General features: G+C 42.4%; 1 protein-coding gene across 2 annotated transcripts in view; it reads right to left on the reverse strand.

Moving 5' to 3' along the window:
- Positions 1–2,846: 2,846 nt before the first annotated feature.
- Positions 2,847–13,626, reverse strand: part of KIT (KIT proto-oncogene receptor tyrosine kinase) — an 80,257-nt gene continuing 69,477 nt past the window's right edge. For both annotated transcript variants that reach the window (XM_006093960.3, XM_014460194.2), the window contains exons 15-21: positions 12,564–12,655; positions 11,934–12,061; positions 10,743–10,865; positions 6,839–6,950; positions 6,625–6,724; positions 6,179–6,284; positions 2,847–5,077 (exon numbers count right to left, since the gene is read on the reverse strand). In XM_006093960.3, coding sequence (XP_006094022.1) covers positions 4,949–5,077; positions 6,179–6,284; positions 6,625–6,724; positions 6,839–6,950; positions 10,743–10,865; positions 11,934–12,061; positions 12,564–12,655 — 790 coding nt within the window. In that variant the 3' untranslated portion in view covers positions 2,847–4,948. The remainder of the gene's footprint in view (positions 5,078–6,178; positions 6,285–6,624; positions 6,725–6,838; positions 6,951–10,742; positions 10,866–11,933; positions 12,062–12,563; positions 12,656–13,626) is intronic.

Below are 13,626 nucleotides of genomic sequence, written 5' to 3' on the forward strand. Positions count from 1 at the left end.
TCTAGGTCCCACTCTGGGGGGAAAGTTGTGTTTTCTTCTATTTCCTATCTTTTCTGGACCCATTTCCTCCCAGATGGCTTTTCCTTACTCCAAGACGATGGAATGTTTAATTATTCATTCAGAGTGTATTAATTAACCATGCACGAAGCACTGTGCTAGCAGCTTCAGGAGCGGCTGAGATAGAGAACACCTGTGCCTCAAGAAAACTGAAACTTGGCAATGATTTAAAGGTGACAGGTATGTTTTCCCTTAGACCAACTCCAGTTGATTCCTCTGGGCTTCCTGGAGATTTAGACTCCTACCATGTCTCGGGCCCATGGGAGAGTACTGAGAGATGAGTGATGGCTGCATGGACAAGGGAGCGGGGATGCCAGCATGGGAAGACCAGATATTTGCCATCACTGAAGTACAGAGACTCAGATCTGGATTCAGATTCTGGCTCTGGGTACTAGTAAGTGAACTTGAGTTAGCAAGTTGTAACCTCTTATGACCTCAGAGCAGTTGAACCTCTGAGTTTCTGGATAATTAAATATTTTAACAAGTCAATAATAAAGCCAATGACTCTAGAACATATAGGTATTTGTGTTGATTGGATTTTTTTTAAGTCTGGATACTGTGGGGTAAGGAGATAAGACCAGAACCCAAATAATTACATTGCCAGGCAGAATAGATTGTAAGGAGTATGGAGCACCATGGCAACTCAGAGCAATCTCCAGGAGTCGAGAAAGGTGGGGGCTATTGGGAAAGAACAGAATGTGAAGTCTGAGGGTGGAATCAGAAGAGTGGGGTATATTAATGGGCCTATGGTAATGGGGAAAAAGACCAGAAGGAAGGCTGGGACAAGAACAGAGAGCCTTAAATTCCTAGCCAAAACGTTGGGATTTTAATAAAACAGAACTCTCTATGAGTCAAGTTTCAAAGCAAACTAGTACAACATCGCTTGCATGGAAGAGAAAAACAAGAAAATTTTAGACTGTATCATCCTTTTTATTCCTCACCCGAGGGTAGGCTTATTGATTTTAGAAAGTGCAGGAAGGGAAGGAGGGAGGGAGGAAGAGAGAGAAACAGCAAGGAGAGAGAGAGAGAGAGAGAGAGAGAGAGAGAAAGAGAGAGAGAACATTCATTGATTGTCCTCCGTAGTATGCAACCCAAATAGGACCAAACCCACAACCTAGGTATGTGCCCTGACTGGGAATTGAACCCACCACCTTTCAGTATACAGGATGACACTCCAACTGTGCCACACTGGCTAGGGCAACTGCATAATTCTTTATGGGGTAACAACTGAGTTATGCTGGTATAGGGCAGTGGTCGGCAAACTGCGGCTCGCGAGCCACATGCGGCTCTTTGGCCCCCTGAGTGTGGCTCTTCCACAAAATACCGACTTCTGGGCATGGGCCACAAAGTTTCAATCGCACTGTACGTGTGCGCCCGCACGTGGTATTTTGTGGAAGAGCCACACTCAAGGGGCCAAAGAGCCGCATGTGTCTCGTGAGCCATGTTTTGCCGACCACGGGTCTAGGGGTATCTTCTTGCTTCCTACTAAGACTAATCAGCCATGACCAAAGTTACAATTTTGAGCACTATGTATGTATACAAACAAGGCAGTCTTGACAGCTTCATATGAGTACATCAAAGTAGATACTACTATTACGGGAACTGAGATTTCAAGAGCTAATCTGCCCAATATCACACAGCAGCAAGTGGTAGAGACAGGAGTAGCAAAAATATTTGAACCCAATTTGAGCCTGGACCAAACTTTCCTATTGAAAGCTGGGCTATGGAGGGACATAGCTACAGACTAAAAGTACAGGGGCAGTGGACTGCTTCTAACTCAAGATTTCCCTCACATGAAAAAATCCAAATGGCACTGGAAACACTCAGAAATGACTTTTTTGTGGTCAGTTAGCATTCATTCCTGTCTGAAACAATGAAAATCACCTGACTGAACTGTGGTCAGTGTTTCACTGATTATGGACATGTTCCTGGCCACACAATTCCCTCCCTTAAAAAGATTCCTCTTCATTACCGGTCACCTTTCCCCCTTCCCTTTCCCCCAGGAGACACTTCTGCAGGGGTAGATGCCACGTCAATAAAGGAAATCGAGACTGATGGTGTTTTGTGTGCCTAACACACTCTTAATAGGATTACGTGTTCAGGGTGGTTCTTGGTTTCAAGCTGGGAGAATTCACAGGCTGTATGCAGGATCCGCTGCTCTGGACAAGACCTCCTGATCACCCAGGATGCTCCAGCCCTAGGTGGCCCTGAGCTAACAGGCAGAAGTACCTCCTGCCAAGCGAGTGCTAGAACTTAGCTCAGTTCTAGAAGCAAGTGAGGATTGAAAGGTGGGGCAGGAACATCCCAAGTTGAACTGGCTTCTCTTCAAAACCCAAGCAACAAGAATACAAACCACTTGTGTGGGAGACTCCTCATGTCAACCTTGCGAATTCATGTTTTAGACAGTCTCTTGTAGGAGGAAATGCGCCAGTTATATTAGCTGAAGTCACATAAAACTGTTACTATCTGACCATTATTTTGCCCACAAAAATGGTCATTCCACATGAGTCAACCTAACAATAATCATAGTGATGTGTAGAATTCTCCAAACATTTTCTATATTTTTCTATGTAAATGAAGACCATGAATTTTAAGAATAGGATAAGAAAATATAGCACATATCAAACCCTTAATAAATGTCTTAAATTTTCAAGTATGTAAATCCCAGTGATCTGAGTCTGGCATGGATCCCGTGCACACTGGGCACAAAACTTCCTAATGTCCAGGTGAGGGCACCTCACCACTTTAACGTTTAATTTCAGCTTGAAATCATCAAACAATTTACTTGATTTATATATTTACATTTTTATTAGAATTCTTCAGAACTGTCAACAGTTGGACAACATGTCAGGAAAAAAACACATAGAACACCAACATCCTTTAAACTTGCACTGTTTCCATATTTACACATAAAGTTACTGTATATATAAAAAATATTTTCAAGGACTCATGGGCTTGGGGATATTCAAAAGACATTATTGCTACATTTCAATATTTACAAACCAAAAAAAAAGCCACAAAATAATTTCAAACATTAAGCCACTGCAAAGAAACATCTGATGTAACAACCAAAAAAAAATTATAAAAATATAAACTTTCAAGAATATCCAAGACAAAACTCTCAGTGAAGTGCCCCTGAAGTACCTAGACATCTACAGTTAACCACTTTTCTTACTCTAATTGAAGTCAACAGCAACGAAAAGGAAATTTTCCAAGTATGGCAAACAGCGACAATCTCTTACGTTGACAACAAAACCCCGAAACCGGTTACCTTTGGAAAGGTGCGAGAGCATAGAACTCCAGTGCAAATGGTTACTTCCAGATAAATGGCCACAGTTCTCTACATGTCACCTAAGGGACTAGGAAGGGGGAACCGTGAAGGCAGCAGACCTGCATCTTGCAAGACAACACAGAAGCCTTGCCATGTACCACATGGACCTCTTGTAGTTGGGCAGTGATGAAAGAGAAGGTAAACTAAGAATAATATCCAGGCTACAACCTAAAGGCTAAAATTTAAATACATTCCAGTGGGAGAGTAGCATTAATAAGGTCTAAGGAACGAGTACAGTATGTCGAGTATAAATAACACAGTGCCTTAAGTGGCGGTGGATTGCAAATAAATAGGTACTTTAGGCACTCGGCTTCCTACATGCCTCTATGTGAGCTTTTGGTAAGCTTCTCAGGACAGCAAGGTGAAGGGAACGAAGAGCAGTATATGGACAATGAAAGCCAAGCTACTTCTTGGGTACTAAGGACCCTCTTGGGCTCAGGGCAAAAATAGCGCCCAAAAGATGTGTCTATAAGCACACACATGCACGCACACATACACACTTTATATAGATACTGGCCCAGCGTCCAAGACATGTCTGCAAAGGAGCCTGAATCTAAATTTTCTTTCCTGCTACAGAAGCATCCAAACCAAGACAGCACTGTTTTCTCACTCCTGCCGGAGTCATGCAGTGAATTCTGAAGCTAATAGGCGTGTTCTGGGGAATCTGTACAGCAAGTTCCTTGGCTACATAAGAAGATTGTTCTTAAGATTGTGCTTAACAATTATGGTTTTTCTTTAAAAAAAAAAAGCACTAACTGTGTCCTTCACACTTGCCTGGCTCTGTATCTATTCCTACATACAGCAGACTTGAGCAGAGTCATATCCAGAAAAGATACCTTGTGGGTTTTCCTCCCTCAGGTATATGAACATGTACAATTGCAGGATGAGTATATACAACGTGAATGGGGGAGGCCCTCTCTCCAATCCAGCGCCCTGACAGCTAACTGGCCAGAAAGCAGGTCAGCAGGACACAGGCTCACGGCTCAGCAGCAAGTCTCCATTCAGGCTCGGGGAGCGTTTTTTCATGGTCGACATCTCATTCCCATCATGAAGTAGGAGATTTCTTAAGCCCAGACATTCATAGACGTCTGACCTTTGTCCCAGTCATGCTCTATTTTCCACATCAGGGGCTTAGGTTTCAGCTTCTAATCTCACTGCACCATCATGTCATTATGGATGGCTACAAGGGCTGAAGGTGACTACTGCCACTTATTTAAATACACTACCAACCAGACTTTTCGAACAGAAACTAGAGAAGGCTCAGAAAGGACTCAAGGTGCCTAAAGCCCATTTCACACTCCCTTCCTCCAACTCAGATGTGTTGTTGTTGTTGTTACCAGGAGCTACTCTGCTATTGGGAATATATGCAGTTTGAACCCTGGCCTGGCAAGGGGATAGGGGCGGATGACAAAAAGCATCGGCCACTAAAGTGTGCTTAAAGACGGGATTACAGTGGGGTGTCCATTTTCTGGGAGTAGGATGCAAGTCGAACAAAACAGTCATAGAAACCAGAAGAATGGGGATCACTGTGTCGGGGAGACCCCGGGCATGTGCTCTGCTTCAGGCGTCTTCGTGAACAAGCAGGGGCTGGGTGGACGAGGTGCTGCTGCCCACGGAGTTGATCCGCACAGAGTGGTCCACCACGATGTTCTCCTGGTTGGGGCTCCAGTTGGCTAAGTTGGAATAAATCTGAGGAAAACAAGTCCACAGTCAATACACTAATCCTCACCCCGAGCACAGTGACGAAGGGGCACTGTGGTAGCTTCAGAATGCCAGATAACTTGAGGAGGACTCTTACACAGAGAGTTTAAAGGCATTCGCAGCCCAAATCATACTGACAAAAGAAAATGCAAGTTTGTTGACCCCTCCTTTTCCCCAAGGCCTGATGATGTAGGAAGTGATGGCAAAAAAAAAAAAGTGCTTTTCTGCTGGGACACTTTTAGAACAGGCACTACCTAACCTATTTAAAAGGTTTATAAATCTAGGTAGCTAACTACAACCCAACAGCCGATGTAATTTACTGAGAAAGCGGTGGCCCTTCCATTGAGAATCAAGCACTTGGGTGGAAAATGCTGTTTAATTCGAAATATGCTTTGCCACCCAGAAGAGCAAGCTTTCACCCAAAAATACCAGTGGTGTATGCTTAGAAAAAAGAAAGATAGCTCCAAGCCCAAATCCAGAAAAAAAGCAACTTAAAAAAAAATCTGACTCAAAGTAAGGATCACTGTCTTTCTTAAAATCAGAAGAAATATGGATTTGGGCTTTGACTTCCTCCCTCCCCAAATCGCTGGGAGGATCTCCCAACTTCAAACAACTCTGCATCCTATACGGCTCGTGGGCGCACAGCTCTGCGCCATTTTCTGGTTATGCTTGTTTGAGCAGAAGCTCATCCCACTGCGCCAACAAGCTGTCTTTTCTACGCTTTTATTCTAGTTCACATTAGCCCAACCCTCCAAAGGCTGAATGGCCCTGACATGTGAGAGCCCATGCAGACCCCATGACCAGCATTTGGGAGGGGGAGGGCACGTGGGAAATCCTTATGGAAACTTCCACTTCCACACTTCTGAATGCAAAGCCCTCACTCTCTTCCCGCCCCATCTCACATCCTTCTTTGGCTCAGAGCAGGGGTTAGGCAGAAAGAACTTGTTTCGTTTTCTTTACTTTCCCATCCATAGTCCTATTTACAACCTAAGCCAAGGAGAGAAGGGGTGGGAAGGGGCGTCCTCACCCCCAGAGCCGGGGGAGGAGGACTCCCTGGGACAGAGAGGGGAGACCTGGGCCCGTACTCACATGGTTGCTGCTGTCTGAAATCTGCTTCTCAATCAGCTGAACGATCTGCTTGAATGTCGGCCTTTTCAGGGGATCGGCATCCCAGCAAGTCTTCATTATGTCATACCTGCAAAACGAGGGCCGTTTGCCGTCACTCCTCAGGGCCCTTCACCTGGCTTCAGGCGTCTGCCGTGCAATTGTTTCAAAAATGATTCCAGGCTGGGCAACTGGACAGACTGCAGGGCATACTCTGTGTATGAGATGCTGCCAAAACGTTCTGTGTATTTGGTGACAACAGATTATAAAAATAAGCTACAGAAATGACATTTGACCAGGATGCCCTTAAACAGGAACCAAGTGACATTTCAAACTGGCCTACTCGAAAACCCTCAACATCTGGGTTTCTGTCTTTAAAAATAAAAATGAAAGGGGAAACGTCATCTGCAGGAAAGTGCCCGGGCCCTTACATTTCAGCAGGTGCGTGCTCCGGGCTCAGCATCCGGAAACCCTCCTTGATCATCTTGTAGAACTTGGAATCGACCGGCATTCCAGGGTAGGGGCTGCTTCCTGAGGCACAAATGGTTTGCAGATCAGTGTGAATCCTAAGAAAGCAGGACACTGGCAAAACCTTAAGAAGATGCTCTGAGCCTATGAAGGTGCCTTCGGCAAGAATCATTTTACCTAAAGAGAACAGCTCCCACAGAAAAATCCCATAGGACCAGACATCGCTTTCGAATGTGTACACACAGTTGAAAATGCTTTCAGGCGCCATCCACTTCACAGGCAGCCGAGCCTGTAACGGAAGCACAACAGATTCAGCGATGTAAATTAAGAAGCTCCAAAAAGCTAAATAGCAAATTATTCCGATAGACGTGGCTCCTGCAGAGAGCTGGGGGTGAGAACTTGACTGCCTCTCACAAAAAGCCTTTTATCCCTGTGACTTCAGATGAACCCCAACTACCTCCAAAATAGGTGGCTCACAAGAATACCATCGCTATTTTCAAGATGGGGACACTGAGACGCTACAGCGTGGTAAGGGCACAGGCACCAGAGACAGACAGCCCTGGGTTCTAATCCTGACTCCACCACTGCCCTTGAGTGACACAGACTTGTTCACCAACTAGGTTTCCCCCTATTTCCTTAATACTAGAAGCATGGCTTCCCACAGTAAGGACTACATTTCCCAGCTCCTTTGCAGTGAGGTGTAGTCATGTGGCTCAGTTTGGGACAATGAGTTATAACTGTTGTATGGAAGCTTTAGGAAAAAGTTTAAAATACGGTTGGCATGTCCTTCTGCCCTTTCCTCTACCTTGCCTTCTGGATGTGGTGTGTCTGGCTAGTGGTGGTCATCTTGGACTACAAAGCTAGGGCTACACCCAGGGTTGGTAAAAACGGAAAAGGGCCTGGCTGGTGTGGCTCAGTGGTTGAGCATCGACCCATGAATCAGGAGGTCCTGGGTTGATTCCCAGTCAGGGCACATGCCCAGGGTTGCAGGCTCGATCCCCAGTAGGGGGTGTGCAGGAGGCAGCCAATAAATGATTCTCTCATCATTGATGTTTCTATCATTATCATCATCATCATCATCATCATCATCATCATCATCATCATCGATGTTTCTATTCCAAATCAATAAAGATGTATGTTCCACAATTAGGTAAACTAAAAAAAAAAATACGGAAAGGGGAGAGATTTGGTCCCTGAGTATTTCACAGGGCCTCTTAACAGGCCTGGCCCCATACTCCTATATTTCTTTTTCTTTAATATGCAACTGAAACTATGCATTGGGCAAGTCACTTAAACATCTGTAACTAAGCTTCTTCTATAAAACAAAAATACTTCAAATGTCACGAGTTGTTTTGTGGCTTAAATGCAATAATGTGGGTCAGAGTGCTTAGCACAGTCCTGCCTGACTCCCTAACAGCTGAGAAATGGTCTTGCATAAGCGATCACTCAATACATAGCAGAGGTTGATGATGATTATGACTATTCCAAGAAGGTGAGGGGCAGATTCAGGGCTGAAATTCAACAGCTGAATTTCACATCCTGAACCCTTCCTGCTAAAACCGAGCCAAACTTTTCGTGACTGTTCCTCTTAAAGACGTGCTGGATTCCTGGATCTTAATCTACCATAGAAAACTAAATCAACCCTCCTCTTAACTCATTTAGAGTTTAAAATTAAGAAGACAATTTCTTATAGTCTTTAAGTTATTTTAGTCCATAGGAGTGGGGAAAATTCTTCCAATATCTCCCCTGCCCCTGAAATGTTGTGCTAAAACTCCTACGGGGGCTCTTAACCTGCAATCTACAAGTATCTTGAATCCAGGTGCCTGTGAACTTGGAAGGGAAGAGATTGCATTCTTGTTTACACTAACTTCTAAATGAAGTTCAGTATTTCCTTAAATTATGAATGAAGGCAATAAAGCACAGTAGACTGAGCAGGACCTGTGACTTTGTCACCAATATAATCATGGAGATCGTCATCATAGTACAGTATTTACATTCATCACCACTTTGAAATTATAGTTTTTAGAATATGTTATTCTATGTAACAAAGCACATGTATTGTCATATCACAAATTTACTTTTTAATATTTTGATCAGTTTAACTGCGTTTCTTGGTTATCCTCATTTTATTCTGTGCATTTAAAACAATGTTCTGACAAAAGATCCATAGGATTTTCCAGGGTAGGAAACCCTGACACAAAAATTTAAGGAGAACCGATGCAAAATGAAAGGATTTCCAGGGAAACTGACACAACAAGGAGAGCTCAGATGATGAGGATGTAAATTTGGGGGCAGTAACATGCTATGTGAGTTTCATTGCTTTTAACCTGTCTGCAAATTTTCCTTATTCAGTAGCCTGGTGAACGTGACATCTGTGATTGGTTAGTTCACCTGGCTTGAGCTGGAGCCCACAATATGGAAGCTGGTGGGAACCAAACCATCCTTGTTATTCCAACCAATAACAAGCAGTAAGGAACTGCAGCATCACCACTGTCATGATTATTTATATTTCAAGTAAGACAGCTATGAAATAATAAGTGCCATATAAGTATTAGCCACAATGCGCCTGGCTCTATTCTAAGCGTTTTATATATATTAATTGATTTAATCCTCCTTGAAACTTTATGAGGCAGCTGACAGTATCATTCCCAAGAGGAGAAAAACCAATGTTCGTAAGTGTTGGATAATTCTTGCCAAATATTACACAGCCACTAAATGATGGACCAGATTTGAGCCCGGCGAGACTGGGTCCAGAAGCTGCAGCCTTCTTCCTTTTGTCCTTCTGTCACTATTGAGAGGCCTAGATAAAGAACCACCTCACATTCTTCCTTTCAGCAGTGCACCAGGATGGAGAGAACACGGTTTTATTAACGCTCCTAATGATGAATTCTAGCCTCAGAAGAGACTAATTTAAAATGCATGTGTTGACCCTGGCCAGATAGTTCAGTTGGTTAGAGTGTCATCCCAATATGCCAAGGTTGCAGGCTCGATCCCCAGTCAAGGCAGATACAAGAAGCAACCGATGAATGCATAAATAAGTGGAACAACAAATCAATGTCGCTCTCTCTCTCTCTCTCCATTCCTCCCATTCCTCTCTCTCTTAAATCAATTATTTTAAAAAAGGAAAGAGAGAGAGAGAGAGAGAGAGAGAGAGAGAGAGAGAGAGAGAGAGACACGGAGGGAGGGAGGGGAAGAGGAAGGGAGGGTTTGAGGGAGGGAAGAAATGCTTTGATTAGAAGTTAAACCTAGCACTCTACAAACCCAAGTCAAGTGTAGCCAATCCACAGAGATGCCATAACGATGAAGGAGAAAATATTACCTTATCATAAGCTACCTCTAGGAATAAATCCGGACTATAGAAATGGGTCTGGGAAAATAGATGCAGAAGAATATAGACACAGGACTACATGACTTCCCATACTAATGGGATACTGCTCTGGAAATCAAGCACTCTGGTTTCAGACTCTAACAACCAGTGTATCTCAGACAAACATCACTAAAATACACTGCAACTCTTAAAATGTGAAGACACTGCATTCTAATGCCAAGGGTTTGCGATACAATGAAAACGGCAATGAAATAAAGCACTTTGAAATAAAATCACTATGTTCTATAAACCAATTATAACTTATGAACCTATTTAATAAGCTCTCTATTGATTGTCAGATCCAACATTCTTCATACCTAACTCTGTACATTACCTTCGATTTTAATCTTTTTCACATGGCATGTCAATCTCAAAATAAAATTCTCCTGCTGTGACCTTCAGGTCCACGTTTGTTTCACTGGAGCAAAATTGAGTTCATTGCTATTCTCAGGCTACAATGAAAATTAAGGCTATTTCTGCTTCCTTCACATGCCCCATAATTACACAATTAGAATTAGGAATTCTATTATCGGAATGTTAGTTGTGCTGTTCAGCATACCATGCAAATTTTGCTGAAGTACACTTAATGTGACGGCTAAAATGCATGGTCCCTCAAAGGTAGGATTTGCATTATGAAAACCATAAAAAACAATTCTTATAAAAACTTGAAACTAAAATCTTCACTGGACTGTCAAGGAGAGAGTGGATACTCACATTTCCTTTGACCACATAATTAGAGTCATTCTTGATGTCTCTGGCTAGACCAAAATCGCAAATCTTTGTGATTCGACCATGGGTAAGAAGAATATTTCTGGCTGCCAAGTCTCTGTGAATACACTATCAGGAGAGAAAGGGGGAGGGGGGAGGGGAGAAGCCATTTAAATTTATTTTAAACTTTTAAAGAGTGAAAACTATGTTTAATACTAGAGTGCTGCATATGTTATACACATCCAATACTTTTGCTTTACATTTAAACTACTCAGTGCACCAAAAATAAGTGTTCTAAATTATGCCTTGAATGATGCTCAAAATTTGTGTTTCACATCATTAGGACCTTAATTACTATAATCATTTTCCAAAACCAACTTGAATAAATGCTTTCTTGGGGCTGCTTTCATTCATAGGAAAATACATTAAATTATCGTATCCTATTTTTTTTTTACAAAGAAAACTCATTTTGCATGCTTCTCTGTGAATGTTCTTTGATAGGAGTTTCTAACATGTCTTTGCAACTTCAACTTGACATCTCCCAAGGACACAGGGAGAAGCTCTTTATTTCAGCCACCCCATATCCCCTTTTAGTTTGGTAATTGTTTGGAAATGTCACCATTGACACATAAAAGTCGGTTCTGTGACCTTATGCTATTCTGGTCATCCCACTTCCTAGGGAATTCCTCTCACCCTTACAGAGACCATGTTCCTTGTTTTGGTTCCCTCATTCTCTTCCTATTCCCAGTCTTTTCCCAAATGTTTATTATTCTCTCTGATCCCTATTCCCCCAACAGTTTATAAACCATACATGCAATGTTAGTAGTCTAACTTCAATAAAACCCAAGTATAATGCCCCACCAAGCAATGCAGCTACATAAGGCGCTTCCCCTCGCTTTTGCTGATAAAATAGCTATCTATTCCCTAAGAATAGCTTCTATATCTTAAAAGCCAAAAGGTTTAAATGAATTCATTGCATATAAAAAATATTCATAGAAAGCTCATTTAGACAGAATTACACTTTAAGTCTTATAAATGAGAGCAGGAATTCTAAACAGACAGCAGTTGGAACATGAAGAAACTACATTTCCTCTGCTTTGGTTACCACACTTCAAAATGACACTCAGCATTCTAACTACGGCTGTAAAATGCTTCGTTCTGGAAGGAGAGACTCTTCTGAAAACCACTCCCACTTACGTTCTTCGAGGCCAGGAAGGCCATGCCCTTCGCCACCTGGTAAGAAAAGCTCAACAGGTCTTCCAGGTCCAGGGCCAACTCGTCATCTTCCATGATGGCAGGTGTCACATCTCTTTCTATGTATGAGCCTGTTGAGAGGAGAAGGATTTTCTTAGCAACTGAAACCTTAAAGGCGAGGAAAACAAAAGACGGTGACAAAGGTCACACCAACGGTAACGAATGAACTGATGTGAACTTGCAGGCCAATGACCTCCCCAGTGTTGAGGACGGGTAGATACTGAATCACAAAGTAATATTCACAATCCTGGGCAAGGTTACACAATCATCAGGGGAGAAGGATGGTGGATTAGTACAAAAATCTCGTATTTTCACATGCAAAATACGTATGTGATATATTTCGATATACATATATTTTCACAGATGCATTAAGATGCTTCGATACAATAACCCAGGTTGTGGGTTATTGTAGACCCTCTTAAAAACCTTAACTGTCACTGACCACGAATGGCATTGCTACTGGACCCTCCTATACAGGAGAACTGGTCAGTACCAGGAATGGTGTTATATTCCACAGTGGTCTGAGAAATCCTCTGTAAATGAAGCTGATTTCATTACTTGATGGGTACCCACCTATTCTTGCCGGTCGCCTTTTGTCTGCCTTGGTTGGTACAACATAAGAAACTCCGGGTTTCATGTCCATGTACTCATTAGTACTGTCATTACTGGGAGAGATAAAACATCCATCACATCATGATCGAATAAAATGGGAAATGGGGGGAACACCCAAGGGCCAGGTTCTATCTCCCCATCCCTTCTTACATAACAGGCTGATTTTATTCAAAAAAATATTGCCAAATTTGACTGAAGAAAACCTTGTTCAGTTAAGAGGTGAATTTTTAACATTCAACATTAGGGTCCAATCCCTAGGAATTAGATGGCTTTTTTTGTGTGTTCAATCATAGACGGTACTCAGTTTAGAAATTTCCCATCCCTTGCCACTGGAGATTTAATGGGAAACAGAGCCAAAAAAAAGGCATCATTCCACATTACTTCAAACTCTCTAAATTAGCCCCAAGAGACAAGATGAAAGAGACAAAGAACCAGAGCTTCTGTGATGTGTTATGGGGGAGAAGACAGGGATCATTAACATATAGCAACTGATGGAAGAAGGTTTAAAAAAACCAAGTTTGGTTCAGATAAACACCAATAATTTGGATGATTTTCTGAACCATCTGGACCTCTTGAATCTGCAACATTTGGCTGGAGAGTCTTCAAGATTTCTAGTACTTCCTGCTTGTGATTAGCATAGAAACACCATGACAACTATCTCCCTCAGAATGTGCGGATGGTTCAGTCCCATATGGGATCCCAAAGCACAAAGAACACCACACAGGACTGAACAATTTAGGCCATTATTTCAGAAAGTTAAAAAATAAAAAAATACATCTGGGATCAAAGCTTTAGAAATAAGGCTCCTTTACTCATAGAAGGAGCATTTGCTCTGGAGGAACTAACAAAAGGTGGTTGGTATCGTTTTTTACTACCACTTGATGGTTACTCAAGTTTAAAGGATTTTAAAAAAAAGTAAAAAGCTTCACCTGGGGTTTAAAACCTTAGCCACAGGTACATAAAAGGGCTTGAAGAGGTAACTGCCCATCAGTAAAGTTTACTGAGGTCTCCTTAAGGGTCTGGA

This window comes from Myotis lucifugus, unplaced genomic scaffold, assembly GCF_000147115.1.
Source record: "Myotis lucifugus unplaced genomic scaffold, Myoluc2.0 scaffold_127, whole genome shotgun sequence".
Classification (NCBI taxonomy): Eukaryota; Metazoa; Chordata; class Mammalia; order Chiroptera; family Vespertilionidae; genus Myotis; species Myotis lucifugus.